We start from the raw sequence: 27922 nt of genomic DNA, 5'->3' as shown, positions 1-27922 counted from the left end.
AGAGCAGTTCCTGTGCTCAATCTGTCTGGATGTGTTCACTGAGCCAGTCTCTATTCCATGTGGACACAACTTCTGCAAGGCCTGAATCAATGAATACTGGAACAGCACTGCCCTGTGCCAGTGTCCACTGTGTAAGGACACATTCAATAGAAGACCTGACCTAAAAACCAACACAACACTCAGAGATGTTGCAGATCATTTTAAGAGGATGAAGGTCTCAGACAGAGAGGAGTCCTCTTCCAAGCCTGGAGAAGTAGCACAAGTGCAGCAGATGATCCAGGAGCGACAGGATCCTGAGCTGAGGAGGTTACAGCAGTGGTCAGTGGATGTGACTCTGGATCCTGATACAGCACACTGCAAGCTCATTGTGTCGGAGGACAGGAAACAAGTGAGCTATGGAGACATACGGCAGATTCTCCCTGACCTCCCAGAGAGGTTTGAATGTTATCTATCGGTCCTGGGAAAGGAGGGCTTCTCCTCAGGGAGATTCTACTTTGAGGTTCAGGTGAGAGGGAAGATTGAATGGCAGGTAGGAGTGGCCAGAGAGTCCATCATCAGGAAGGGCCCAACAGCTGTAAGCCCTGAGGGTGGACTCTGGGCTCTGTATATGAATAGGAATAAGTATATAGCCAAGGACACACCCCATATGCACCTCTTCCTGAGTCAGAAACCGCAGAAGGTGGGGGTGTTTGTGGATTACGAGGAGGGTCAGATCTCCTTTTATGATGTAGAAAACAGGTCTCATATCTACTCTTTCACTGGTTGTATCTTCACTGAGAAGCTATATCCATACTTGAACCCCTGTGATAATGAGGAGGGTTCAAACTCAGCCCCATTGGTCATCTCTCCTGTCAATCACACTGACTGAATTGGGGTCCAAAAAGGCAGAAGTGCTGATAATATTGGGCCGCTTTCCAGGGGGTCTGCCAAGTAGTCGTACACCAAATTTCATGACATCTAGGTGTTTAACATCATGTCAGAAACCACATCAATAAGATATTATAATCTGAAGCCTGACTGCAATGTATCTAACGTGGTGGTCAATGATTGGTTCATTTGTGCAGCATGACTTCTTTGCGGCCTGTTTAGACCATGATGTTTGATATGGTTTTGGTGTTAAAATCAGAGGATAATGCTTGGAATCTGATCTACAGTAGAATATGTTTTAGTTGGTGTCTTTGTTCCCATTTATTTTCCCCCATTTTTCTGTATAGTGTGTTGAGACGTTGTTTGGATTCATTTGGGAGTATGTCCTGAATTTTACAAATCTAGTACAATGCATAACATTTCTAGTGAGTTTTAGTTGCATGTGGTCCATGTGAAATAAACAAGATAAAATAAATAAATGCTTTGTTCTTGTTTTTATGTGTGTAAAATTGTTTATAAGGGTGATGCAGTGGAACAGAGGGGTTACTGCAGCAGTGCCTTGAATTAATCTGAGTCCCACAATGGCCTCTAGATCTGGCTACCTCCCAGCACCTCAATACTCTACCTCCCAGCACCTCAATACTCTACCTCCTTCTACCTCCCAGCACCTCACTACTCTACCTCCCAGCACCTCAATACTCTACCTCCCAGCACCTCAATACTCTACCTCCCAGCACCTCAATACTCTACCTCCTTCTACCTCCCAGCACCTCACTACTCTACCTCCCAGCACCTCAATACTCTACCTCCCAGTTTAACAGTCTGATGGCCTTGAGATAGAAGCTGTTTTTCAGTCTCTCGGTCCCTGCTTTGATGCACCTGTACTGACCTCGCCTTCTGGATGATAGCGGGGTGAACAGGTAGTGGCTCGGGTGGTTGTTGTCCTTGATGATCTTTATGGCCTTCCTGTGACATCGGGTGGTGTAGGTGTCCTGGAGGGCAGGTAGTTTGCCCCCGGTGATGCGTTGTGCAGACCTCACTACCCTCTGGAGAGCTTTATGGTTGTGGGCGGAGCAGTTGCCGTACCAGGAGGTGATACAGCCCGACAGGATGCTCTCGATTGCGCATCTGTAAAAGTTTGTGAGTGCTTTTGGTGACAAGCTAATTTCTTCAGTCTCCTGAAGTTGCGCCTTCTTCACCATGCTGTCTGTGTGGGTGGACCATTTCAGTTTGTCCGTGATGTGTATGCCGAGGATGTGTACGCCGGCTGGGGATGCCGTCTGGGCCTGCAGCCTGGCGAGGGTTAACACGTTTAAATGTTTTACTCACGTTGGTTGCGGTGAAGGAGAGCCCGCAGGTTTTGGTAGCGGGCCGTGTCAGTGGCACTGTATTGTCCTCAAAGCGAGCAAAGAAGTTGTTTAGTTTGTCTGGGAGCAAGACATTGGTGTCCGTGACTGGGCTGGATTTCGTTTTGTAGTCCGTGATTGACTAAGTTGTGTGCAGAACAGGGAGGAGTTGAGTGATAACATTTAGCTAATGTGAAACTGCATAACTCTCCTGCTCCACATCACTCTACACACAGATACACAGTCAACCTTCTCACAAGACAAAGAGGAAAAACACACCCAGGTAAGTAGAGAAAGAGATGAATATGGACACTGGTGATCATTTTACTCCAAAATCACATTACTTTGTGTTTCTCAGCTGTTCTTTCTTTGATCTTTGTAAAACAATCAGGTAAAAATGTGAGAATTGACAATGTTACAAGTACGTTGAAAGTCACTTCTCCAAATGTAAAGACATTTAGTGCATGTGCTCCATAATATACAAAGGTAGAACAAATTATACATCTCCTGGATATCGTTTCTCTATCTACAGTACTCTGGGTAAAACGCATGGTCTGTCTGTGGAACACTGAATCAATATTATTTTAGTAGAGCTATATACACTCTTGTTTAACCTTCTAAAGATACCTTCCAACACTGACTCATTCAAGGAAGTCATTTTATAGAACTGGTTTTTCCACAGATAGAATGGGGAAAACAAGATTGTTCACACAGAGACATGCATCCTTTTAAAGTAGTCTAGTGGGTGGGACTTGTTCTGGGTTAGGGAGGGATCACAGGATTCCATCCAAGCCAGTGGAAGGGATCAATCAATAAATCATGTTCCTGAACAAGCACTCCAGTTCAGCAGGGGGCAGTAAAACTCTAAAATGAAGACAGCTACATTTCTAACTCTGTGGTCTTCTATTAGGTTTCAGAAATGGCCACCTCCAGCAATGTCCTGTCTGAAGAGCAGTTCCTGTGCTCAATCTGTCTGGATGTGTTCACTGAGCCAGTCTCTATTCCATGTGGACACAACTTCTGCAAGGCCTGTATCAATGAATACTGGAACAGCACTGCCCTGTGCCAGTGTCCACTGTGTAAGGACACATTCAACAGAAGACCTGACCTAAAAACCAACACAACACTCAGAGATGTTGCAGATCATTTTAAGAGGATGAAGGTCTCAGACAGAGAGGAGTCCTCTTCCAAGCCTGGAGAAGTAGCACAAGTGCAGCAGATGGTCCAGGAGCGACTGGATCCTGAGCTGAGGAGGTTACAGCAGTGGTCAGTGGATGTGACTCTGGATCCTGATACAGCACACTGCAAGCTCATTGTGTCGGAGGACAGGAAACAAGTGAGCTATGGAGACATACGGCAGATTCTCCCTGACCTCCCAGAGAGGTTTGAATGTTATCTATCGGTCCTGGGAAAGGAGGGCTTCTCCTCAGGGAGATTCTACTTTGAGGTTCAGGTGAGAGGGAAGATTGAATGGCAGGTAGGAGTGGCCAGAGAGTCCATCATCAGGAAGGGCCCAACAGCTGTAAGCCCTGAGGGTGGACTCTGGGCTCTGTATATGAATAGGAATAAGTATATAGCCAAGGACACACCCCATATGCACCTCTTCCTGAGTCAGAAACCCCAGAAGGTGGGGGTGTTTGTGGATTACGAGGAGGGTCAGATCTCCTTTTATGATGTAGAAAACAGGTCTCATATCTACTCTTTCACTGGTTGTATCTTCACTGAGAAGCTATATCCATACTTGAACCCCTGTGATAATGAGGAGGGTTCAAACTCAGCCCCATTGGTCATCTCTCCTGTCAATCACACTGACTGAATTGGGGTCCAAAAAGGCAGAAGTGCTGATAATATTGGGCCGCTTTCCAGGGGGTCTGCCAAGTAGTCGTACACCAAATTTCATGACATCTAGGTGTTTAACATCATGTCAGAAACCACATCAATAAGATATTATAATCTGAAGCCTGACTGCAATGTATCTAACGTGGTGGTCAATGATTGGTTCATTTGTGCAGCATGACTTCTTTGCGGCCTGTTTAGACCATGATGTTTGATATGGTTTTGGTGTTAAAATCAGAGGATAATGCTTGGAATCTGATCTACAGTAGAATATGTTTTAGTTGGTGTCTTTGTTCCCATTTATTTTCCCCCATTTTTCTGTATAGTGTGTTGAGACGTTGTTTGGATTCATTTGGGAGTATGTCCTGAATTTTACAAATCTAGTACAATGCATAACATTTCTAGTGAGTTTTAGTTGCATGTGGTCCATGTGAAATAAACAAGATAAAATAAATAAATGCTTTGTTCTTGTTTTTATGTGTGTAAAATTGTTTATAAGGGTGATGCAGTGGAACAGAGGGGTTACTGCAGCAGTGCCTTGAATTAATCTGAGTCCCACAATGGCCTCTAGATCTGGCTACCTCCCAGCACCTCAATACTCTACCTCCCAGCACCTCAATACTCTATCTCCCAGCACCTCAATACTCTACCTCCCAGCACCTCAATACTCTACCTCCTTCTACCTCCCAGCACCTCACTACTCTACCTCCCAGCACCTCAATACTCTACCTCCCAGCACCTCAATACTCTACCTCCCAGCACCTCAATACTCTACCTCCTTCTACCTCCCAGCACCTCACTACTCTACCTCCCAGCACCTCAATACTCTACCTCCCAGTTTAACAGTCTGATGGCCTTGAGATAGAAGCTGTTTTTCAGTCTCTCGGTCCCTGCTTTGATGCACCTGTACTGACCTCGCCTTCTGGATGATAGCGGGGTGAACAGGTAGTGGCTCGGGTGGTTGTTGTCCTTGATGATCTTTATGGCCTTCCTGTGACATCGGGTGGTGTAGGTGTCCTGGAGGGCAGGTAGTTTGCCCCCGGTGATGCGTTGTGCAGACCTCACTACCCTCTGGAGAGCTTTATGGTTGTGGGCGGAGCAGTTGCCGTACCAGGAGGTGATACAGCCCGACAGGATGCTCTCGATTGCGCATCTGTAAAAGTTTGTGAGTGCTTTTGGTGACAAGCTAATTTCTTCAGTCTCCTGAAGTTGCGCCTTCTTCACCATGCTGTCTGTGTGGGTGGACCATTTCAGTTTGTCCGTGATGTGTATGCCGAGGATGTGTACGCCGGCTGGGGATGCCGTCTGGGCCTGCAGCCTGGCGAGGGTTAACACGTTTAAATGTTTTACTCACGTTGGTTGCGGTGAAGGAGAGCCCGCAGGTTTTGGTAGCGGGCCGTGTCAGTGGCACTGTATTGTCCTCAAAGCGAGCAAAGAAGTTGTTTAGTTTGTCTGGGAGCAAGACATTGGTGTCCGTGACTGGGCTGGATTTCGTTTTGTAGTCCGTGATTGACTAAGTTGTGTGCAGAACAGGGAGGAGTTGAGTGATAACATTTAGCTAATGTGAAACTGCATAACTCTCCTGCTCCACATCACTCTACACACAGATACACAGTCAACCTTCTCACAAGACAAAGAGGAAAAACACACCCAGGTAAGTAGAGAAAGAGATGAATATGGACACTGGTGATCATTTTACTCCAAAATCACATTACTTTGTGTTTCTCAGCTGTTCTTTCTTTGATCTTTGTAAAACAATCAGGTAAAAATGTGAGAATTGACAATGTTACAAGTACGTTGAAAGTCACTTCTCCAAATGTAAAGACATTTAGTGCATGTGCTCCATAATATACAAAGGTAGAACAAATTATACATCTCCTGGATATCGTTTCTCTATCTACAGTACTCTGGGTAAAACGCATGGTCTGTCTGTGGAACACTGAATCAATATTATTTTAGTAGAGCTATATACACTCTTGTTTAACCTTCTAAAGATACCTTCCAACACTGACTCATTCAAGGAAGTCATTTTATAGAACTGGTTTTTCCACAGATAGAATGGGGAAAACAAGATTGTTCACACAGAGACATGCATCCTTTTAAAGTAGTCTAGTGGGTGGGACTTGTTCTGGGTTAGGGAGGGATCACAGGATTCCATCCAAGCCAGTGGAAGGGATCAATCAATAAATCATGTTCCTGAACAAGCACTCCAGTTCAGCAGGGGGCAGTAAAACTCTAAAATGAAGACAGCTACATTTCTAACTCTGTGGTCTTCTATTAGGTTTCAGAAATGGCCACCTCCAGCAATGTCCTGTCTGAAGAGCAGTTCCTGTGCTCAATCTGTCTGGATGTGTTCACTGAGCCAGTCTCTATTCCATGTGGACACAACTTCTGCAAGGCCTGTATCAATGAATACTGGAACAGCACTGCCCTGTGCCAGTGTCCACTGTGTAAGGACACATTCAACAGAAGACCTGACCTAAAAACCAACACAACACTCAGAGATGTTGCAGATCATTTTAAGAGGATGAAGGTCTCAGACAGAGAGGAGTCCTCTTCCAAGCCTGGAGAAGTAGCACAAGTGCAGCAGATGGTCCAGGAGCGACTGGATCCTGAGCTGAGGAGGTTACAGCAGTGGTCAGTGGATGTGACTCTGGATCCTGATACAGCACACTGCAAGCTCATTGTGTCGGAGGACAGGAAACAAGTGAGCTATGGAGACATACGGCAGATTCTCCCTGACCTCCCAGAGAGGTTTGAATGTTATCTATCGGTCCTGGGAAAGGAGGGCTTCTCCTCAGGGAGATTCTACTTTGAGGTTCAGGTTAGAGGGAAGATTGAATGGCAGGTAGGAGTGGCCAGAGAGTCCATCATCAGGAAGGGACCAACGGCTGTAAGCCCTGAGGGTGGACTCTGGGCTCTGTATATGAATAGGAATAAGTATATAGCCAAGGACACACCCCATATGCACCTCTTCCTGAGTCAGAAACCCCAGAAGGTGGGGGTGTTTGTGGATTACGAGGAGGGTCAGATCTCCTTTTATGATGTAGAAAACAGGTCTCATATCTACTCTTTCACTGGTTGTACCTTCACTGAGAAGCTATATCCATACTTGAACCCCTGTGATAATGAGGAGGGTTCAAACTCAGCCCCATTGGTCATCTCTCCTGTCAATCACACTGCCTGAATTGAGGTCCAATAAGGCAGAAGTGCTGATAATATTGGGCCGCTTTTCAGGGGGTCTGCCAAGTAGTCGTACACCAAATTTCATAACATCTAGGGGTTTAACATCATGTCAGAAACTACATCAACATGATCATCTGAAGCATGACTGCAATATATCTAACGTGGTGTTCAATGATTGGTTCATTTGTGCAGCATGACTTCTTTGCGGCCTGTTTAGACCATGATGTTTGATATGGTTTTGGTGTTAAAATCATAGGATAATGCTTGAAATCTGATCTACAGTAGAATATGTTTTAGTTGGTGTCTTTGTTCCCATTTCTTTTCCCCATTTTTCAGTATAGTGTGTTGAGACGTTGTTTGGATTCATTTGGGAGTATGTCCTGAATTATCCAAATCTAGTACAATGCATCCAATTTCTTGTGAGTTTTCATTGTATGTGGTCAATGTCAACTAAACATAAATACAGTGAATGAATGTGTTGTTCTTGTTTTTATGAGTCCAAATAGTTTATAAGGACGATGCATCCCAGAGGGCAGTGGAACAGAGGGGTTACTGCAGCAGTGCATTGTAGTAATCTGAGACCCACACTGACCTCTAGATCTGGCTGTTCCCTCCACCTCCCTCTACCTCCCAGCACCTAGGGTTAAAATACATACAGGCCCTGGTGCCATCTGAGACACAGGAAGAAACAGACATGTTGACTGGACCGACACTGGGCTCTGATACATTTATACATGACTTGAACACAAACAGCTAGTTTTCCTTTACCAAAACAAAATTAGTTGTCAAATAAACTAAACTAAGCCAAGCAGAGAAAGTGCAACAGTTAAGTTCTGTCCAGAACAGGGAGGTGTTGAGAGATACCTTTTTGCTAAAGTGAAAGTACAACTGCATAACTCTCCCCTCTTGACAGAAGGTGGACTGTGTAGAGCAACGAGGAGCAGGAAACACACCCAGGTACGTACAGAAACACAAATATTAACCTGGACATGGGTGATTATTATTTTAATAAGTATTGTTCTTTCTGTGATCTCTGTTAAATTCAGACTACAATCTGATAATTGACAATGTTACAAATACGTTTAAAGTTACTTCTCCACATGTAAATACTAAATGTGTTCCATAATATACAAGAGTAGGTCAAAAAAAACACACATCCTGGATCCCTGGTCTCTACCTACTCTGGATTAAAAGCATCGCCTGTCTGTGGAACACTGAATAAATATTGTATGGGTAGAACTACATACACTCGTCTTAGCATCTAAAGATATAATTAGCATTCAAATAGTGAATTTCTATCCAACGCTGACTCATTCAAGGAAGTCATTTTATACATATGGAGCTCCACAGATGGAAAGGGGGAAAACCCAGATTATTTACAGATACAGTGCCTTGCGAAAGTATTCGGCCCCCTTGAACTTTGCGACCTTTTGCCACATTTCAGGCTTCAAACATAAAGATATAAAACTGTATTTTTTTGTGAAGAATCAACAACAAGTGGGACACAATCATGAAGTGGAACGACATTTATTGGATATTTCAAACTTTTTTAACAAAACAAAAACTGAAAAATTGGGCGTGCAAAATTATTCAGCCCCTTTACTTTCAGTGCAGCAAACTCTCTCCAGAAGTTCAGTGAGGATCTCTGAACGATCCAATGTTGACCTAAATGACTAATGATGATAAATTAGACAAAGTATTAACTTAAGGGGGCTGAATAATTTTGCACGCCCAATTTTTCAGTTTTTGATTTGTTAAAAAAGTTTGAAATATCCAATAAATGTCGTTCCACTTCATGATTGTGTCCCACTTGTTGTTGATTCTTCACAAAAAAATACAGTTTTATATCTTTATGTTTGAAGCCTGAAATGTGGCAAAAGGTCGCAAAGTTCAAGGGGGCCGAATACTTTCGCAAGGCACTGTATGTGTGTATGTACAGTGGCAAGAAAAAGTATGTGAATCCTTTGGAATTACCTGGATTTCTGCATAAATTAGTCATCAAATCTGATCTGATCTTCATCTTAGTCACAACAATAGATGAACATATTAGTTTAAGCACACTAACACACAAATTATTGTATTTTTCTTGTCCATATTGAATACATAATTTAAACATTCACAGTGTAGGATGGAAAAAGTCTGTGAACCCCCAGGCTAATGACTTCTCCAAAAGATAACTGGAGTCAGGAGTCAGCTAACCTGGAGTCCAATCAATGAGATTGGAAATGTTGGTTAGAGCTGCCCTGCCCTATAAAAAAAAAAATCTGCAAAACTTGAGTTTGCTATTCACAAGAAGCATTGCCTGATGGGAACCATGTCTCGAACAGAAGCGATCTCAGAAGACTTAAGAATTGTTGACTTGCATGAAGCTGGAAAGGGTTACAAAAGTATCTCTAAAAGCCTTGATGTTCATCAGTCCACAGTAAGACAGAATGTCTATAAATGGAGAAAGTTCAGCACTGTTGCTACAGGAGAGTCCGTCCTGCAAAGATGACTGCAAGAGCACAGAGCAGAATGTTCAATGAGGTTAAGAAGAATCCTAGAGTGTCAGCTAAAGACTTACAGAGATCTCTGGAACATGCTAACATCTCTGACGAGTCTACGATACGTAAAACACTAAACAAGAATGGTGTTCATGGGAGGACACCCCGGAAGAAGCCACTGCTGTCCGAAAAAAACATTGCATCTGAAGTTCGCAAAAGAGCATCTTGATGTTCCACAGCGCTTCTGGCAAAATATTCTCTGACAGATGAAACTAAAGTTGAGTTGTTTGGAAGGAACACACAACACTATGTGTGGAGAAAAAAAGGCACAGCACACCAACATCAAAACCTCCTCCCAACTGTAAAGTATGGTGGAGGGAGCATCATGGTTTGGGGCTGCTTTGCTGCCTCAGGGCCTGGACAGCTTGCCATCAGACAGAAAAATGAATTCCCAAGTTTATCAAGACATTTTGCAGGAGAATGTAATGTTATTTGTCCTCCAATTGAAGCTCATCAGAAGCTGGGTGATGCACCACAACAAAAACACAAAAGTAAATCAACAACAGAATAGCTTCAACAGATGAACGTGGTACCTTCAGGCATTTGGAAATTGCTCCCAAGGATGAACCAGATTTGTGGAGGTCTACAATTCTTTTTCTGAGGTCTTGGCTGATTTCTTTTGATTTTCCCATGATTATGTCAATTAGCATGTCAGAACCTTCTAAAACCATGACATAATTTTCTGGAATTTTCCAAGCCGTTTAAAGGCACAGTCAACTTAGTGTATGTAAACTCCTGGCACACTGGAATTGTGACACAGTGAATTATAAGTGAAAAAAATCTCTAAACAATCGTTGCGAAAATTACTTGGGTCATGCACAAAGTAGATGTCCTAACCGACTTGCCAAAACTATATTTTGTTAACAAGAAATGTGTGGAATTGTTGAAAAACAAGTATTTTTTTCTTCTCAACCTTTTGGTTACTAGTCCAACGCTAAAGATAAAAATAAAATTAAAAAAGGCCCCAGAGTCTGCCACACCACTAACCAAGGGGCACCACCAAGCAAGGGGCACCATGAAGACCAAGGAGCTCTCCACAGGTCAGGGACAAAGTTGTGGAGAAGTACAGATCAGGGTTGGGTTATAAAAAAATATCTGAAACTTTGAACATCCCACGGAGCACCATTAAATCCATTATTTTATTTTTTTTAAATGGAAAGAATATGGCACCACAACAAACCTGCCAAGAGAGGGCCGGCCACCAAAACTCACAGACCAGGCAAGGAGGGCTATAATCAGAGAGGCAACAAAGAGACCAAAGATAACCCTGAAGGAGCTGCAAAGCTCCACAGCGGAGATTGGAGTATCTGTCCATAGGACCACTTTAAGCCGTACACTCCACAGAGCTGGGCTTTACAGAAGAGTGGCCAGAAAAAAAGCCATTGCTTAAAGAAAAAAATAAGTTAACACATTTGGTGTTCGCCAACAGGCATATGGGCGACTCCCCAAACCTATGGAAGAAGGTACCCTGGTCAGATGACACTAAAATTGAGCTTTTTGGCCATCAAGGAAAACACTATGTCTGGCCCGAACCAAACACCTCCCATCACCCCGAGAACACCATCCCTGGGATGTTTTTCCTTCGGCAGGGACTGGGAAACTGGTCAGAATTGAAGGATGGCTAAATACAGGGAAACCTGTTTCAGTCTTCCAGAGAGTTGAGACTGGGATGGAGGTTCACCTTCCAGCAGGACAATGACCCAAAGCATAGTGCTAAAGCAAGTGGTTTAAGGGGAAACATTTAAATGTCTTGGAATGGCCTAGTCAAAGCCCAGACCTCAATCCAATTGAGAAACTGTCATATGACTTAAAGATTGCTGTATACCAGCAGAACCCATCCAACTTGAAGGAGCTGAAGCAGTTTTGCCTTGAATAATGGGCAACATCCCAGTGGCTAGATGTGCCAAGCTTACAGATACATACCCCAAGACACTTGCAGCTGTAATTGCTGCATAAGGTGGCTCTACAAAGTATTGACTTTGAGGGGGTAAAAACTTGAGTGCATAACTACTCTGTTTTTTTTTTTGTTTCACAAGAAAATATATTTTGCATCTTCAAAGTGGTAGACATGTTGTGTAAATCAAATGATACAAACCCCCCCCCCCCCCCCCCAAAAAACGACTTTAATTCCAGGTTGTAAAGGCAACAAAATAAAAAATGCCAAGGGGGGTGAATACTTCCGCAAGCCACTGTAAACCCACACAGCGTCTGAGAAAGCAATGACCAATGAGTGACTTATTAACGGTCTGACAAACATGGTTGAACCTTTTTCTCCAATAAAATGACTGAGACGATCTCTCTGCTAAGGCAAAGACACTGTATATTATGACGAGATGGTCTCCGCCCTAACAATTGGAGTCGTCCCAAAGGTGGGAAGGCTGGCTGGCGGTCTGCTTATCACCGTAACCCGCATGGACAGATTCACGGGATTGGACCCTCTTCTTCACCTCTTCCTCTCTGGCTAAGGTTTCTGTTTCCGAAACACCTCCTGTCTAGAGTTCAAGGGTAGGGGGTCATCAAAACTGGTTATCCTTAGCTTTGAAAAAAACATACCATATTACAGAGTAATTTCTTAATTCAAAATCATAATGGTTTATTATTTATTCATAATCATAATCTATTTTCATATTCATATTCAAAAGCTATGCAGTAGAGGGGAATGAGAGAGCATGGGAGATTAGGACCTCTGATCTAGGCCAGTCTTCAGATCTAGTCTTCAGTGTTACAGTGTAAAGCCTCTGATCTAGGCCAGTCTTCAGAGTGGCATACTGGCATTAGTGCCGAATCCTATAAACCAACCCCACATGTGATCTAGTACTACTCTGTCAGCAGGCAAGACTGGGGTAGGCCTATAGATCACCCACAGATGACAAAAGCACAATTCTGATTCTCCCATTACTATGGAGCGATATTAGTGCAGCAGTGTGTGCTGGGGCTTTGATCCTTGAGGAGTGAACGAGTGCACACTTGTCATAAATTAGGCTTATGAGTAATATGCTGTGAATAAAACACAGCAAACTCCTTGGGGTTAGGGTGATTTTATAATCACAGGGAGGGGAATCAGTAGCCATGTCCAAATATCCATACTTGCGTCCTAAATTGTAGGCCGTTTGAGTATGCGAGAAACTAGTTTAATAGTGTGACATTTCGGAAATCTAGTATACTTTAAATGTCCGGAAGTCATACTCATTTAGACTAGGACAACAGCTGATCAATTAGACACGGTATGCACTACCTTAATCAACGAATAGGACAACAGCTGATCAATTAGACACGGTATGCACTACCTTAATCAACGAATAGGACAACAGCTGATCAATTAGACACGGTATGCACTACCTTAATCAACGAATAGGACAACAGCTGATCAATTAGACACGGTATGCGCTACCTTAATCAACGACTAGGACAACAGCTGATCAATTAGACACGGTATGCACTACCTTAATCAATTAGACACGGTATGCACTACCTTAATCAACGACTAGGACAACAGCTGATCAATTAGACACGGTATGCGCTACCTTAATCAACGAATAGCGGGAAACAACGCAATCGCGCATGACGCGTTCTCAGTATGCGAAAATATTCTGTTTTATAGTATGTTCATTTGATCAAATAAAGTATGCTTTATGCCAGAATGTTATACTGATTTCGGCTTTTCATCTGGTAGAATTCGCTGCACACTTTACAGGAATTTCGCAGCCAATGCCTTAATTTTTATATGTAAATCTCTTCAAGTAAACAACAAAACAACCTAGAAGATGGTGAATAGCTCAGCTTCTGCAGTGGAGTCCAAATGTAAGTAGTTTTTAATTCTCCTTAAAATGATCATGACCATTTCGACGTACCGTTACAACATACCTGCAGCATGCGGTGACTATGTAGCTACTTACGTGATTCCGTAGGACTAGAAGTTATAACTAACTGTTCAACAGTAACGTTGGCATCGGGGTTACTTGCTGTTGAGCGACAATGTCATAATATTACTTTAGCTGGCTATTAGTTGTACAAATCAGGACTTGTGTTCAAACTTGTTACAGGGTCTGATGACAATACCAGGCATTCCATTCAGTGGTGAACACCACAGGAGAAATGCCGCAAAAAAGTAAGTCATGAGGCCGTAGTTCGCTCTCTTGCCACCGCACTAATCATTACCACTAGCTATAGTGAACCTTAGTAACGCGGTGGCCTACACTTTTCCACAGCGGTGCTGGTCCCAACACTTCTCTGTCTCCTGATTTGTCACGTCGGTTTATCTGTGTTAAACTGCTTGTAAAGTGCATGCTATGCATTAGTTTCTACCTAAACGGTTACGGTCTGAATAGGTCTAGCTAGCTAGACCGGTAAATGTTTACTTACAACATTCAAAAGTGCACTTGCACATCGGAGCTCTCTTGTTGCAGGTGCATGGTAACAATAAGTTGAAAGAAAATAATAATCACTTCGCCAGAGCTTTCTGCTTTACTAAACTAAGTAAACCATATTTGGTATAATAATAAGTGCTGACATTTTTATTGCGCTTTTCATAATCAAACAAACAATCTCATGAGTAGCCTAGCTGGTTGGCTAGGTCAACCAATAGAGGCCAAGTCTGAGAGGGACAGTGGATGGCTTGATCAGAGGAGATGACCAGGGAGAAGGCTGATGAAGATCGAGTCCGGTAATGATCTTGTAGCGGGCTAGCTACTCTGGGAACCAGCGGGTTCGGGCCGTAGATTTACTACATACTGTTTACTGAACAGTACATGCTAAATAGTAAGTAGTACGATTAATACACCGTATGCAGTTTAAGTAAGTAGTAGGCAAGCCAGAGTCCGAACACGGCCAGTTCTAGTCGCTGGGTTTCTAAGTGACAGACGACGTTGAATGGATGCCAACTGACGTAAGTTCACCTGATCATGCTGCCTGTAAAAGCTAACTAGGCCTAGTCTATATCAAAACAATCAAGACTGATAGTTAGGAACATCCAGGTGATGCTAGACACAGAATACGTAAAGAAAGTCGTACTAGCAACTTAAGTCTTCCTCTATAAATTAATCCATCACATTTTTAGGCATAACTGTTTTACAGTAACAGTTGTTACTGTAGATCTATCCTCATCCCTCCCATCCTAACACTCCCACTTATCTCTATACACACGCCGTCACTCCATTCCAATCCACACCCCCTTCGTCTCTGGAGGGTACCATTCAGTGGGGATAACGGGCGCCGGATTGAGACTCATTAAAATATGACATGCCATTTCTGTCTGGCTGCCCCGGGGTCTAATAGCTGCTGTTTTCAACTCTCTAGAGACAGCAGAAGTGGTAGAGCTACTCTTAATGATCGGCTATGAAAAGCCAACTGACATTTACACCTGAGGTGCTGACTTGCTGCACTCTCGACAACTACTGTGATTATTATTATTTGACCATGCTGGTCATTTATGAACATTTGAACATCTTGGCCATGTTCTGTTATAATCTCCACCCGGCACAGCCAGAAGAGGACTGGCCACCCCTCATAGCCTGGTTCCTCTCTCGGTTTCTTCCTAGGTTTTGGCCTTTCTAGGGAGTTTTTCCTAGCCACCGCGCTTCTACACCTGCATTGCTTGCTGTTTGGGGTTTTAGGCTGGGTTTCTGTACAGCACTTTGAGATATCAGCTGATGTACGAAGGGCTTTATAAATACATTTGATTTGGTTTCTGTACAACACTGAGACATCAGCTGATGTACGAAGGGCTTTATAAATACATTTTATTTGATAACTGCATGGCGGTCTTCATTTACCCTCGGAGAGAAGTGGAGCAAGTGTCCCACTGGCCCTTATCTGAACAGGAGCTTAACGCCCCACTGAACAACCCTCCAGGCAGTACACTGTGGGCTGTGCCAAGAGAAACTGTCTGACCCCCTAAATCTTACTGTACCCCTTTACTGTCCCAGTAGGATGCATAGCATACATACAGTACATGCCAACGCCAACACACACCGTCAACACACCCAAGCACCGTCAAAGCACGCACACACGCATCGTCAACGCACGCACACACGCATCGTCAACGCGCACACACACACACACACAATTCCTCTTCTTTCAGAGTCCATAACATCCGCAATAACAGTGTTGCTGTTGTTCAATGCCCTTCACTGATTATCCAAAGACAAAGGTGATATGTGATCTGAGTGTATTACATGACAACCAGAGAGAGTACTGTGCCAGCTCTCTGCTACTGCCAGACTGACTGGCACCTGAAGATAACATCACTGCAGTATGGAGCAGATCAGCCTGGGTTCCAGAATGAGTAGTGATGTACTGTTAACTGCAAGACTGTCTACTTGTAACCACATACCACACGTTTCAATGTAAACAGTTACATGGACACATTATTTCCTGCCTGCTACGACTCACACACTCTGCTGCAAAGTTATGAGTGCATCCACACACAGAGACTCTGCTGCAAAGGTATGAGTGCATCCATACACACAGAGACTGCTGCAAAATGTTACTAACATGCACGCACACAGACTAACTGAACCCTGCATCTCTATGACCTAGGAGACATCAACATGTTCTGCATTCACACACACAGTGACACGCACGCCCAGCGACACGCCGCCTAGTGACACGCACGCCCAGCGACACGCACGCCCAGCGTCACTTCCCTGTCAGTCCCACCATCACTTCCCTGTCAGTCCCACCATCACTTCCCTGTCAGTCACACCATCAACACCATCAATTCCCTGTCAGTCACACCATCAACACCATCAACACCATCACTGCCATGTCAGTCACACCATCAACACCATCACTGCCATGTCAGTCACACCATCACTGCCATGTCAGTCACACCATCAACACCATCACTGCCATGTCAGTCACACCATCAACATCATCACTGCCATGTCAGTCCCACCATCAACACCATCACTTCCCTGTCAGTCCCCCCATCAACACCATCACTGCCATGTCAGCTCCACCATCACTTCCCTGTCAGTCCCACCATCAACACCATCACTGCCCTGTCAGTCCCACCATCAACACCATCACTGCCCTGTCAGTCCCACCATCAACACCATCACTGCCCTGTCAGTCCCACCATCAACACCATCACTGTCCTGTCAGTCCCACCATCACTGCCCTGTCAGTCACACCATCACTGCCATGTCAGTCACACCATCACTGCCATGTCAGTCACACCATCACTGCCATGTCAGTCACACCATCACTGCCATGTCAGTCACACCATCACTGCCATGTCAGTCACACCATCACTGCCATGTCAGTCACACCATCACTGCCATGTCAGTCACACCATCACTGCCATGTCAGTCACACCATCAACACCATCACTGCCATGTCAGTCACACCATCAACACCATCACTGCCCTGTCAGTCCCCCCATCAACACCATCACTGTCAGTCACACCATCAACACCATCACTGTCAGTCCCACCATCAACACGATCACTGCCCTGTCAGTCCCACCATCAACACCATCACTGCCATGTCAGTCACACCATCAACACCATCACTGCCATGTCAGTCACACCATCAACACCATCACTGCCCTGTCAGTCCCACCAGATCATAGAACACTGCTCTGCCAGTCACACCAATGAATACACAACAGGAAGTGATGAGAGCAAGGTACTTTTACCACGGATACAAAACACAGATTCCACCTCTTTCCTGTAACTAGAAAGTCACACAGGATTCCCATTCTTTCTCGTATGTTAATAACATTCAACCACTAAACTGGGCAGTATCTAGATGTTCATACCGTTCTGCCACCCCAGGATTTACAGTATCCGGATGTTCATACCGTTCTTCTGCCACCCCAGGATTTACAATATCCAGGTGTTCATACCGTTCTTCTGCCATCCCAGGATTTACAGTATCCGGATGTTCATACCGTTCTCCCACTCCAGGATTTACAATATCCAGGTGTTCATACCGTTCTTCTGCCACCCCAGGATTTACAGTATCCAGGTGTTCATACCGTTCTGCCACCCCAGGATTTACAGTATCCAGATGTTCATACCGTTCTGCCACCCCAGGATTTACAGTATCCAGGTGTTCATACCGTTCTTCTGCCATCCCAGGATTTACAATATTACCAGCATAGAACACAAGACGCATAGGCTCTTTTAGCTAAATTCACAAACCAAATGCAAAGACAAATTCAGCTCATAAAGTTATAGAAGTACTGCTAATAACCATTTTTTGTATTTTTTAATTTTACCCCTTTTTTCTCCCCAATTTCGTGGTATCCAATTATTTTAGTAGCTACTATCTTGTCTCATCGCTACAACTCCCGTACGGGCTCGGGAGAGACGAAGGTTGAAAGTCATGCGTCCTCCGATACACAACCAATCTTTAACACAGCGCACATCCAACCCGGAAGCCAGCCGCACCAATGCGCCGGAGGAAACACCGTGCACCTGGCCACCTTGGCTAGCGTACACTACGCCCAGCCCGCCACAGGAGTCGCTGGTGCGCGATGAGACAAGGACACCCCTACCGACCAAGCCCTCCCTAACCCGGGCGACGCTAGGCCAATTGTGCGTCGCCCGTGATGCATGCTTGTCTGAAGGGAGAGCAGCCTGTGTACATGGAGCAGAGGGGAGAGCAGCCTGTGTACATGGAACAGAGGGGAGAGCAGCCTGTGTACATGGGGGAGAGCAGCCTGTGTACATGGAGCAGAGGGGAGAGCAGCCTGTGTACATGGAGCAGAGGGGTGAGCAGCCTGTGTACATGGAGCAGAGGGGAGAGCAGCCTGTGTACATGGAGCAGAGGGGAGAGCAGCCTGTGTACATGGAGCAGAGGGGAGATCAGCCTGTGTACATGGAGCAGAGGGGTGAGCAGCCTGTGTACATGGAGCAGAGGGGAGAGCAGCCTGTGTACATGGAGCAGAGAGGAGAGCAGCCTGTGTACATGGAGCAGAGGGGAGAGCAGCCTGTGTTCATGGAGCAGAGCGGAGAGCAGCCTGTGTACATGGAGCAGAGGGGAGAAGAACAGAGGATGAAAAAACTACTAGTGGGGAAATAGTGGCAGCTGTACGGATCCCTTCTCTAGAGCTCTGACTTCTCAAACACGTCAGAAAGCCAACACCCTTATTAATTCAGACACTTACTCAGCTAACTAACAAGTAACCAAATACCCAGCTGGAGAGAAAAGCACATCTTAGACAGTTACAAGATATCTGATGGCAAACATTTAGTAGTGAATTGCACACAACTAACTTCCATCACCTCATGAGCATCGCACAACACTATGGACTCACCAGCTTTGTCTCGTTGTCCTCTTTACAACCAACACCTGACTGGCTGCTGTTCTGGGGAACTACGGGAAGCTTTTTAAATAACGTGACAGGTGAAATGAAGAACGGAATGTTCTTTATCTCCTAACGTATTGCACCAATTGACTGCAGGTATTTACAGTGCCTTGCAAAAGTATTCGGCCCCCTTGAACTTTGCGACCTTTTGCCACATTTCAGGCTTCAAACATAATGATATAAAACTGTATTTTTTTGTTCAGAATCAACAACAAGTGGGACACAATCATGAAGTGGAACGACATTTATTGGATATTTAAAACTTTTTTAACAAATGAAAAACTGAAAAATTGGGCGTGCAAAATTATTCAGCCCCTTTACTTTCAGTGCAGCAAACTCTCTCCAGAAGTTCAGTGAGGATCTCTGAATGATCCAATGTTGACCTAAATGACTAATGATGATAAATACAATCCACCTGTGTGTAATTAAGTCTCCGTATAAATGCACCTGCACTGTGATAGTCTCAGAGGTCCATTAAAAGCGCAGAGAGCATCATGAAGAACAAGGAACACACCAGGCAGGACCGAGATATTGTTGTGAAGAAGTTTAAAGCCGGATTTGGATACAAAAAGATTTCCCAAGCTTTAAACATCCCAAGGAGCACTGTGCAAGCGATAATATTGAAATCGAAGGAGTATCAGACCACTGCAAATCTACCAAGACCTGGCCGTCCCTCTAAACTTTCAGCTCATACAAGGAGAAGACTGATCAGAGATGCAGCCAAGAGGCCCATGATCACTCTGGATGAACTGCAGAGATCTACAGCTGAGGTGGGAGACTCTGTCCATAGGACAACAATCAGTCGTATATTGCACAACTCTGGCCTTTATGGAAGAGTGGCAAGAAGAAAGCCATTTCTTAAAGATATCCATAAAAAGTGTCGTTTAAAGTTTGCCACAAGCCACCTGGGAGACACACCAAACATGTGGAAGAAGGTGCTCTGGTCAGATTAAACCAAAATTGAACTTTTTGGCAACAATGCAAAACGTTATGTTTGGCATAAAAGCAACACAGCTAAACACACCATCCCCACTGTCAAACATGGTGGTGGCAGCATCATGGTTTGGGCCTGCTTTTCTTCAGCAGGGACAGGGAAGATGGATAAAATTGATGGGAAGATGGATGGAGCCAAATACAGGACCATTATGGAAGAAAACCTGATGGAGTCTGCAAAAGACCTGAGACTGGGACGGAGATGTGTCTTCCAACAAGACAATGATCCAAAACATAAAGCAAAATCTACAATGGAATGGTTCAAAAATAAACATATCCAGGTGTTAGAATGGCCAAGTCAAAGTCCAGACCTGAATCCAATCGAGAATCTGTGGAAAGAACTGAAAATTGCTGTTCACAAATGCTCTCCATCCAACCTCACTGAGCTCGAGCTGTTTTGCAAGGAGGAATGGGAAAACATTTCAGTCTCTCGATGTGCAAAACTGATAGAGACATACCCCAAGCGACTTACAGCTGTAATCGCAGCAAAAGGTGGCGCTACAAAGTATTAACTTAAGGGGGCTGAATAATTTTGCACGCCCAATTTTTCAGTTTTTGATTTGTTAAAAAAGTTTTAAATATCCAATAAATGTCGTTCCACTTCATGATTGTGTCCCACTTGTTGTTGATTCTTCACAAAAAAATACAGTTTTATATCTTTATGTTTGAAGCCTGAAATGTGGCAAAAGGTCGCAAAGTTCAAGGGGGCCGAATACTTTCGCAAGGCACTGTACGTACATTTCCTACAACATATTAAAATGAATTGAAAAACTTAAAATAAATAGTTTCAACGGTATTGACGGTATATGAAAACCATCCCGTGGGTATTTCCACATAACCTGGTGTACGTATACCTCCCAACCTTAACGGACACACACGGACACACACGGACACACACAGACAGACACACAGACAGACACACAGACAGACACACAGACAGACACACAGACAGACACACACACACCGACACACACATACAGACACACACATACAGACACACACACACCGACACACACACACACACCGACACACAGACACCGACACACAGACACCGACACACACACACCGACACACACACCGACACACACACACCGACACACACACACCGACACACACACCGACACACACGACGGTGACTCACTCATGTATCTGAAGGTCTCCTCGGCCAGCATCGGGGAGATGGCGGTGGGGCAGGGCTCCTCTTCAGGGGAGCAGATGGGAGAGATCACCCAGTCCTGGCTGTCATACAGGTACAGAGACTCTGACCCCTGGGAGCCCATCGACCCCGACCCCCCACCACCACACAGCTTACTGCTGCTACTGGTGTCATCTGGGGAATAGAGGGGGGGGTTAAGCATCCAAAGAGAGAAACAAATATTGCCATCATTCATGCAACAAAATAGTATGATCAAAATAGTGGGTGCAGTACTCGTGGTGATCATGGGGGGGCGCCATACTAATACAGTAACTATTACAGTGAATCTACACGTCGCCCCCTATAGATGAAACCAACTCATTGCTGAAGCTGATTTCGGTAATGCTGCCTTAGACACCATCCGTCTGAGCGAAGACTGAGTGCTGGGTTGAGAGTAGGGATGAGTGTGTGTGTGTGAGAGAGAGAGAGAGAGAGAGAGAGTCATGAATGTGTATGTATGGCAGGGAGTGTGTGTGTGAATCATGAATGTGTGTGTGTTCCCGTGGCTCTGGCGGTGCATAACACAATGTCTTCCGGTTCAGTGGTTATGTGGTTTAGTGGGCTGGGCTAACTATAGCAGGAGACTCGAGTCCTCACAACTGTGTACACAGACAGGAACACACACACACACACACACCATCATCAAACAGGCCTTGAAGGGTGTGTGGTTGCAGTTTTTCCTCAGTCAGGCACGCAAGGCTCCCTTCTCCTGTCCTGCAGTCTCCTGTCCTCTCTCCATCTCCCCCCTATCCTGCAGTCTCCTGTCCTCCAGCCATCTCCCTCCTGTCCTGCAGTCTCCTGTCCTCTCTCCATCTCCCTCCTGTCCTGCAGTCTCCTGTCCTCTCTCCATCTCCCCCTATCCTGCAGTCTCCTGTCCTCCAGCCATCTCCCCCTATCCTGCAGTCTCCTGTCCCCTCTCCATCTCTCTCCTGTCCTCTCTCCATCTCCCTCCTGTCCTGCAGTCTCCTGTCCTCTCTCCATCTCCCCCTATCCTGCAGTCTCCTGTCCTCCAGCCATCTCCCCCTATCCTGCAGTCTCCTGCCCTCTCTCCTCTCCTTTCTCTCTCCTCAGTATCTACTGCCCCCTCTCCTCCTGTTTACCTCTCTCCTCCACTCTTCTCCCCCTTCCTCTTCACTCACCAGTCTCTGTGCTTCCGCCCTTCTTCTCCACGCCACAGGGTTTCACCTCAAACATCTCTCCTGTTCGTCTGCTCGCCGTGTGGGTGGAGCCTCCACCTCTCTCACACACACCGCCGGACAGGAAGAAGGGAGCGCCGCTGTGACATCACATCCTGCCCCCTCCTGAGGCGGGCAGGCGTCCAGGAGCCTGGAGGACAGTGGTGTCAAACACACACAGTCTCCACAACTGGCCTCTGAACCCTAACCCTTAGCAGAAACAAAAGAAGCAGACCAGCAGAGTGTTCAGTAGGGAGAAACGTTTTGGAACAGAGTGAAACAGACCAGAGAAGTGTTCAGTAGGGAGAAACGTTTTGGAACAGAGTGAAACAGACCAGAGAAGTGTTCAGTAGGGAGAAACGTTTTGGAACAGAGTGAAACAGACCAGAGAAGTGTTCAGTAGGGAGAAACGTTTTGGAACAGAGTGAAACAGACCAGAGAAGTGTTCAGTAGGGAGAAACGTTTTGGAACAGAGTGAAACAGACCAGCAGAGTGTTCAGTAGGGAGAAACGTTTTGGAACAGAGTGAAACAGACCAGAGAAGTGTTTAGTAGGGAGAAACGTTTTGGAACAGAGTGAAACAGACCAGAGAAGTGTTTAGTAGGGAGAAACGTTTTGGAACAGAGTGAAACAGGAGATACTACTAGTAGGTAGGCAATACACTGAGTACAAACCCCCCCCCCCCCCCCCCCACACACACACACACATATATTTGAATAGGCTACACTGCGTATACCAAAGATTAGGAACACCTTCCTAATATTGAGTTGCACCTCACCATTTAGAACTGAGACCTGGCCAAGATAAAGCAAAGCAGTGCGACACAAACAACAGTTAGACATGAAACAAACATACAGTCAATAACACAATAGAAAAGTCTATATACAGGGTGTGCAAATGAGGTAAGACAAGGGAGGTAAGGCAATAAATAGGCCATGGTGGAGAAGTAATTACAATATAGCAATTAAACACTGGAGTGATAGATGTGCAGAAGATGAATGTGCAAGTAGAAATACTGGGGTGCAAAGGAGCAAATAAATAAATACAGTATGGGGATGAGGTAGTTGGATGGGCTATTTACAGATGGGCTATTTACAGGTACAGTGATCTGTGAGCTGCTCTGACAGCTGGTGCTTAAAGTTATTGAGGGAGATACGAGTCTCCAGCTTCAGTGATTTTTGCATTTCGTTCCAGACATTGGCAGCAGAGACCTGGAAGGAAAGCCGGCCAAAGGAGGAATTGGCGAAATACATGTTGTTTTTTAAAAACTGTTGAGCGTGAAAAACCCAGCCAGAATTGCAGTTCTTGACACAAATCGGTGCACCTGGCACCTACTACCATACCCTATTAAAAGGCACTTAAATCTTCTACACTGATTGTAGTGGATTTAACAGGTGACATCAATAAGGGATCATAAAGCTTTCACCTGGATTCACCTGGTCAGTCTGTCAATGAAAGAGGTGTTCTTAATGTTTTGTACACTCAGTGTATGTTAGCATGTCCAATAAGAACATAAACGGCAAAAATCTAGGCTATTGTAAAAATGTTCAGTGTTACCCACAAACAAATTGAGCTGTAGCTTCTCCTCCTCTAGCCCCCCCCCCCCCCCCCTTCTATCCTTCCTTGTCATCTCTCCATCTCACTCCCTCTCTGACATTTCAACACTTAGGACAAACATTCCTCCAGCTGATTCTGCTGTTGGAGGTCTTAACCATTTAGTGTCTGAGTGAGTCATACTGACTAGCAGCTAGAGCCCTGCTGAAAACACTAGTCTATAGAGACCACTCCTAGTCTCCTCCAGGCTCTAGTGAAAACACTAGTCTATAGAGACCACTCCTAGCCTCCTCCAGGCTCTAGTGAAAACACTTGTCTATAGAGACCACTCCTAGTCTCCTCCAGGCTCTAGTGAAAACATTTGTCTATATAGACCACTCCTGGCCTCCTCCAGCAGCTAAAATGCCAATCACAGTCCTATTATAAGGACAGGCAAGCTGCAGACAGAAATGTGCCACATAGCATTAGAGAGGGGGTGGGGGGGAAGCCCCTTCCTGTTGTTTGACACCGAGACACCTTCCAATGTTAAAGGGATGACACAAGACAGGATGTGAGTTCTTAAAGGGGCGGCTTCCCACGAGAAGCCAAGCACAGTCTTAAAGGCAAAGGCTTCTGACTGTGTTATGGAGTTGGAGGCAGAGCTAAGGCACCGAGTGACCAGTGTGTGTCGTACATGTGTGGTGTGTTGGTCCCGGGTCAAGGCTAGGCTAGTATAGAGCTAGTGCTGTCTACAACATTTCAAGGTGAAAATAGAGTAGGAGTCTCTGTCTGAGTGTGTTGTGTCGTGTGCGAGCGTGTCCCAGACTTGCATCCTGGGTCAGGGCTAGTGCAGTGCCTTCTAAGATGATATAAAATCTCTCCATGTGAAAGAGAGAGACTGAGTATCCCTCTGCATGTGAAACACACACACACACGAGAGAGAGCGAGAGAAGAGATTGTATTCCTCAGCTAAATAGCAGCTCAGACTCCTTACATAAGATAACTCTGTCAGTCTCACGAACCCCCAAAATATCCCTGCTGCAGTGTACTCATCCTCAGGGGAATCATCACAGTGACATTCATCTTTCCATTCCTTCTCGTTTTCCCTCTATTTCCAATATCAGGGGTGATAGTCATAGGGACTGTGCTTATGAGTCAACTACATATGACTAGAAGCAAAATAGCCTAGATGTTCCATACCCCAACCAGGGTCGTATTCATTAGTGCACACCGTATCAAAACATTTTTCAATGGAAAACTAAAACATGCATTTCTTATTGGACAAAGTCAGGTACAGGTACTATAAGTCCCTCCCCGTTTTGGCCCTCTTGCCGTTTCCCAGTAAATAAGACCCAGAAGTCCTGCTTTGAGATGAAGCAGCCCCACCAAGTATGTTTAATGCAACCTTTTGAATTGGACTTAGCATCAGATACATCCATCCTTACCCACAGTAGTGCAGCAGGCCTCGTTTCAGTGACATATCCATCCTTGGGCAAGGCAAACCAAATTGGAGTTGACAGTACACTGCACCACATGCTGTCACTGGTCTACTCTACACACAAGAGACAAGGTAGCTAACTGAGACATGGGTTTATATTTCTTTATTTTGTTCCTTCTCCCTGACTGCAGGAAGATTCTCTAGCCTTGTCTAGCCTATATCCTTCTCTTCAAGCTGTGATCTCATTCTAGCCCATCTACCTCATGTTACCACAAAGAAATCAATACCTTTAACAACTGAGGGACAGTGAACAAGTAAACACGTCGGGGAGAGGCGCAGAGAATCAGAGCGTAGCCCCGCCCCCCCTTTTCTGATAAGGTGAAAGGTCATGAGAGGCATTTCCCAAGAGATGGCTTTCCTTCCTCGTCTCCTGTCATTCCCTACCGCTGATCTACAAGGGCTTGACAGGTCAAAGCAGCATGGTGGAGACTGTCTACAAGGGCTTGACAGGTCAAAGCAGCATGGTGGAGACCGTCTACAAGGGCTTGACAGGTCAAAGCAGCATGGTGGAGACTGTCTACAAGGGCTTGACAGGTCAAAGCAGCATGGTGGAGACTGTCTACAAGGGCTTGACAGGTCAAAGCAGCATGGTGGAGACTGTCTACAAGGGCTTGACAGGTCAAAGCAGCATGGTGGAGACTGTCTACAAGGGCTTGACAGGTCAAAGCAGCATGGTGGAGACTGTCTACAAGGGCTTGACAGGTCAAAGCAGCATGGTGGAGACTGTCTACAAGGGCTGGTGGTGGAGACTGTTGCCATCCTTTCCCCTTCCTGTAGTTATGAAGGAATAGAGAGGAGAAAGGGAGGTTATCTAATCTTGTGTACAGGTGCCGGACTAAGGTCTCATCTGCAGTGATAGGACCACCTGCTCTGCCCCAACCCTCTCTTTCTCTCTCACCCACTTTTATTGTTTTCATACTATCGTGACGAGCCGAACCGTGTCCTTTCTAGCAACTATGAGGGTTGCATAACCTGGCCAGCGCAGTACAGCTCGGTTCAGTAGAGTGAAAGGAGTTCCTACAACTCTCTTCCTCTGACTCTGTGTGATTCCCTAGAAACAATCTCCAATTAGCTAGCCCCCATCTAACGGACTCTCTTCTGCACATGACTGTTTGGGGGTGTCAGGAGGGGGCAAGAGGACCATGTGATACCAGACTGTCTGAGCAGGAGTTCCAACTCAACACCAGGCACACATAACAACGGCTCTGGGACGGTCTGCTGAGTAGTTAGTGGAACAACTGTCCATAACCACACTCATCCTGAGGAGAAATGTCTCATTTACTTGAAACTGTACTCTTATTTTTACTTGGAAAATAAAAAAAAAAGTTAGAAAGGAGGGAAGAAATAATTAGCTAATTGTCATTCGGTCTAGAATTTGTGCATTAACATGTTCATAAATCAAATTTAACCAATGATTGGTAGAAATATAATCTACTTGATTCCAACAAGTACAAGATTGGATGTGAAGTTTAGATATTAGCTAAAATGTTTAATTCCCAAGTCATTACACTTAAATGATCCTAAACGGGGAATTCGAATATAGTCTTCTGGACTTTGGGATCTGCAACAGTCAGCATGGGGCAATGTCAAACATTGATAGCTACATTGTTACTTTATCAACAGTAAGAATACTATTATGTGTTCGCGGGATACAGTGTAACCACCGTGGAGTGTTCGTCACAAACAACAACAAAACATCTCGCTGATTGTGGGTAATAATAAAAACAACGGCGTAGTATATGGATTTAAATATAAACTGCGATGAGCAGAAGTGACAAGTGCAAAAATAATCCTTGATCTCGCTACCAATGGAACAATTACACAAGAGGACAGTGCAAGGACTTGTTTCATAATAATAAACCAAACCGACAATCGCAAAAAAATTCGTTCTGAGAAGACTGAGATTTGTTTTTTGGGGGGATTGTGATGATGAATAGTATGATGAACATTGCAGAGCTAGGTAGTACTGTGGCACATCCGTGATTTCCATCCGGCCTTTGGCAAGGATTTCATGATCCGGATTTTCATGTAATATAAATTAACATCAACCTACCTTTCGATGTATTTTAAACACCTTAGACAAATCCCAGAGCACATGTGGTCCCATCAATCCTAAATCTCAAACAATGGCAACAGTAGATATTAGGGAGAAAATTAGCAGGCAGACTGTTGGTGTTGATAGTTTCATCACGTCATGAAATAGCGCGCGGATTAAATGAGTGACGTATAAATTACGCGACAATATTTATTGAGTGGTGTTTCTAAATAAAAGTCCTACACTAAAGACATTGAGATTTGTTATTTGTTATCTATTTTGTTAATTCATATTTAAAATCAATTTAAGATACATGGAATTAAAACTAAAATGTACTACGAATTATGGAAAAAAATACCAAAAAAGTACTGGTATAAATCAGTGCTGTTCACATATGAAA

The 27922-nt window shown here is 44.8% G+C and overlaps 3 protein-coding genes and 1 pseudogene across 5 annotated transcripts in view; 3 read left to right on the top strand and 1 right to left on the bottom strand.

The window, feature by feature from the left end:
• The window catches only part of LOC110495570 (trafficking kinesin-binding protein 2), a 54926-nt gene extending 27218 nt beyond the window's left edge, over positions 1-27708 (bottom strand). For both annotated transcript variants that reach the window (XM_090207470.1, XM_090207471.1), the window contains exons 1-3: positions 27541-27708; positions 22422-22667; positions 21229-21417 (exon numbers count right to left, since the gene is read on the bottom strand). In XM_090207470.1, coding sequence (XP_090063596.1) covers positions 21229-21417; positions 22422-22476 — 244 coding nt within the window. In that variant the 5' untranslated portion in view covers positions 22477-22667; positions 27541-27708. The remainder of the gene's footprint in view (positions 1-21228; positions 21418-22421; positions 22668-27540) is intronic.
• LOC149975418 (E3 ubiquitin-protein ligase TRIM39 pseudogene) lies at positions 87-2209 on the top strand (annotated as a pseudogene). The gene has a single exon (XR_016488300.1). The product of XR_016488300.1 is annotated as an E3 ubiquitin-protein ligase TRIM39 pseudogene (transcript).
• On the top strand, positions 2395-4507 carry LOC149975417 (E3 ubiquitin-protein ligase TRIM39-like). The gene is made up of 2 exons (XM_090207476.1): positions 2395-2496; positions 3124-4507. Exon 2 carries the CDS (start codon positions 3133-3135, stop codon positions 4027-4029), a length of 897 nt encoding a protein of 298 aa, XP_090063602.1. The 5' UTR covers positions 2395-2496; positions 3124-3132; the 3' UTR covers positions 4030-4507.
• LOC110495573 (E3 ubiquitin-protein ligase TRIM39-like) lies at positions 5602-7709 on the top strand. Its single transcript, XM_036951744.2, has 2 exons — positions 5602-5703; positions 6331-7709. The coding sequence occupies exon 2, from the start codon at positions 6340-6342 to the stop codon at positions 7234-7236; it is 897 nt and encodes a 298-aa protein (XP_036807639.1). The 5' UTR covers positions 5602-5703; positions 6331-6339; the 3' UTR covers positions 7237-7709.
• Positions 27709-27922: the final 214 nt, after the last annotated feature.

Source organism: Oncorhynchus mykiss, chromosome 18 (assembly GCF_057628025.1).
Source record: "Oncorhynchus mykiss isolate SJ-2025 chromosome 18, ASM5762802v1, whole genome shotgun sequence".
In the NCBI taxonomy this organism is placed as follows: domain Eukaryota; kingdom Metazoa; phylum Chordata; class Actinopteri; order Salmoniformes; family Salmonidae; genus Oncorhynchus; species Oncorhynchus mykiss.
Note: the sequence above shows the minus strand (reverse complement) of the source record. Positions and strands in the feature narration are given on the sequence as shown.

Excerpts from the sequence above, each read along its gene's own strand:
- LOC149975417 (XM_090207476.1), top strand. The coding sequence starts at position 3,133 with ATGGCCACCTCCAGCAATGTCCTGTCTGAAGAGCAGTTCCTGTGCTCA.
- LOC110495573 (XM_036951744.2), top strand. The coding sequence starts at position 6,340 with ATGGCCACCTCCAGCAATGTCCTGTCTGAAGAGCAGTTCCTGTGCTCA.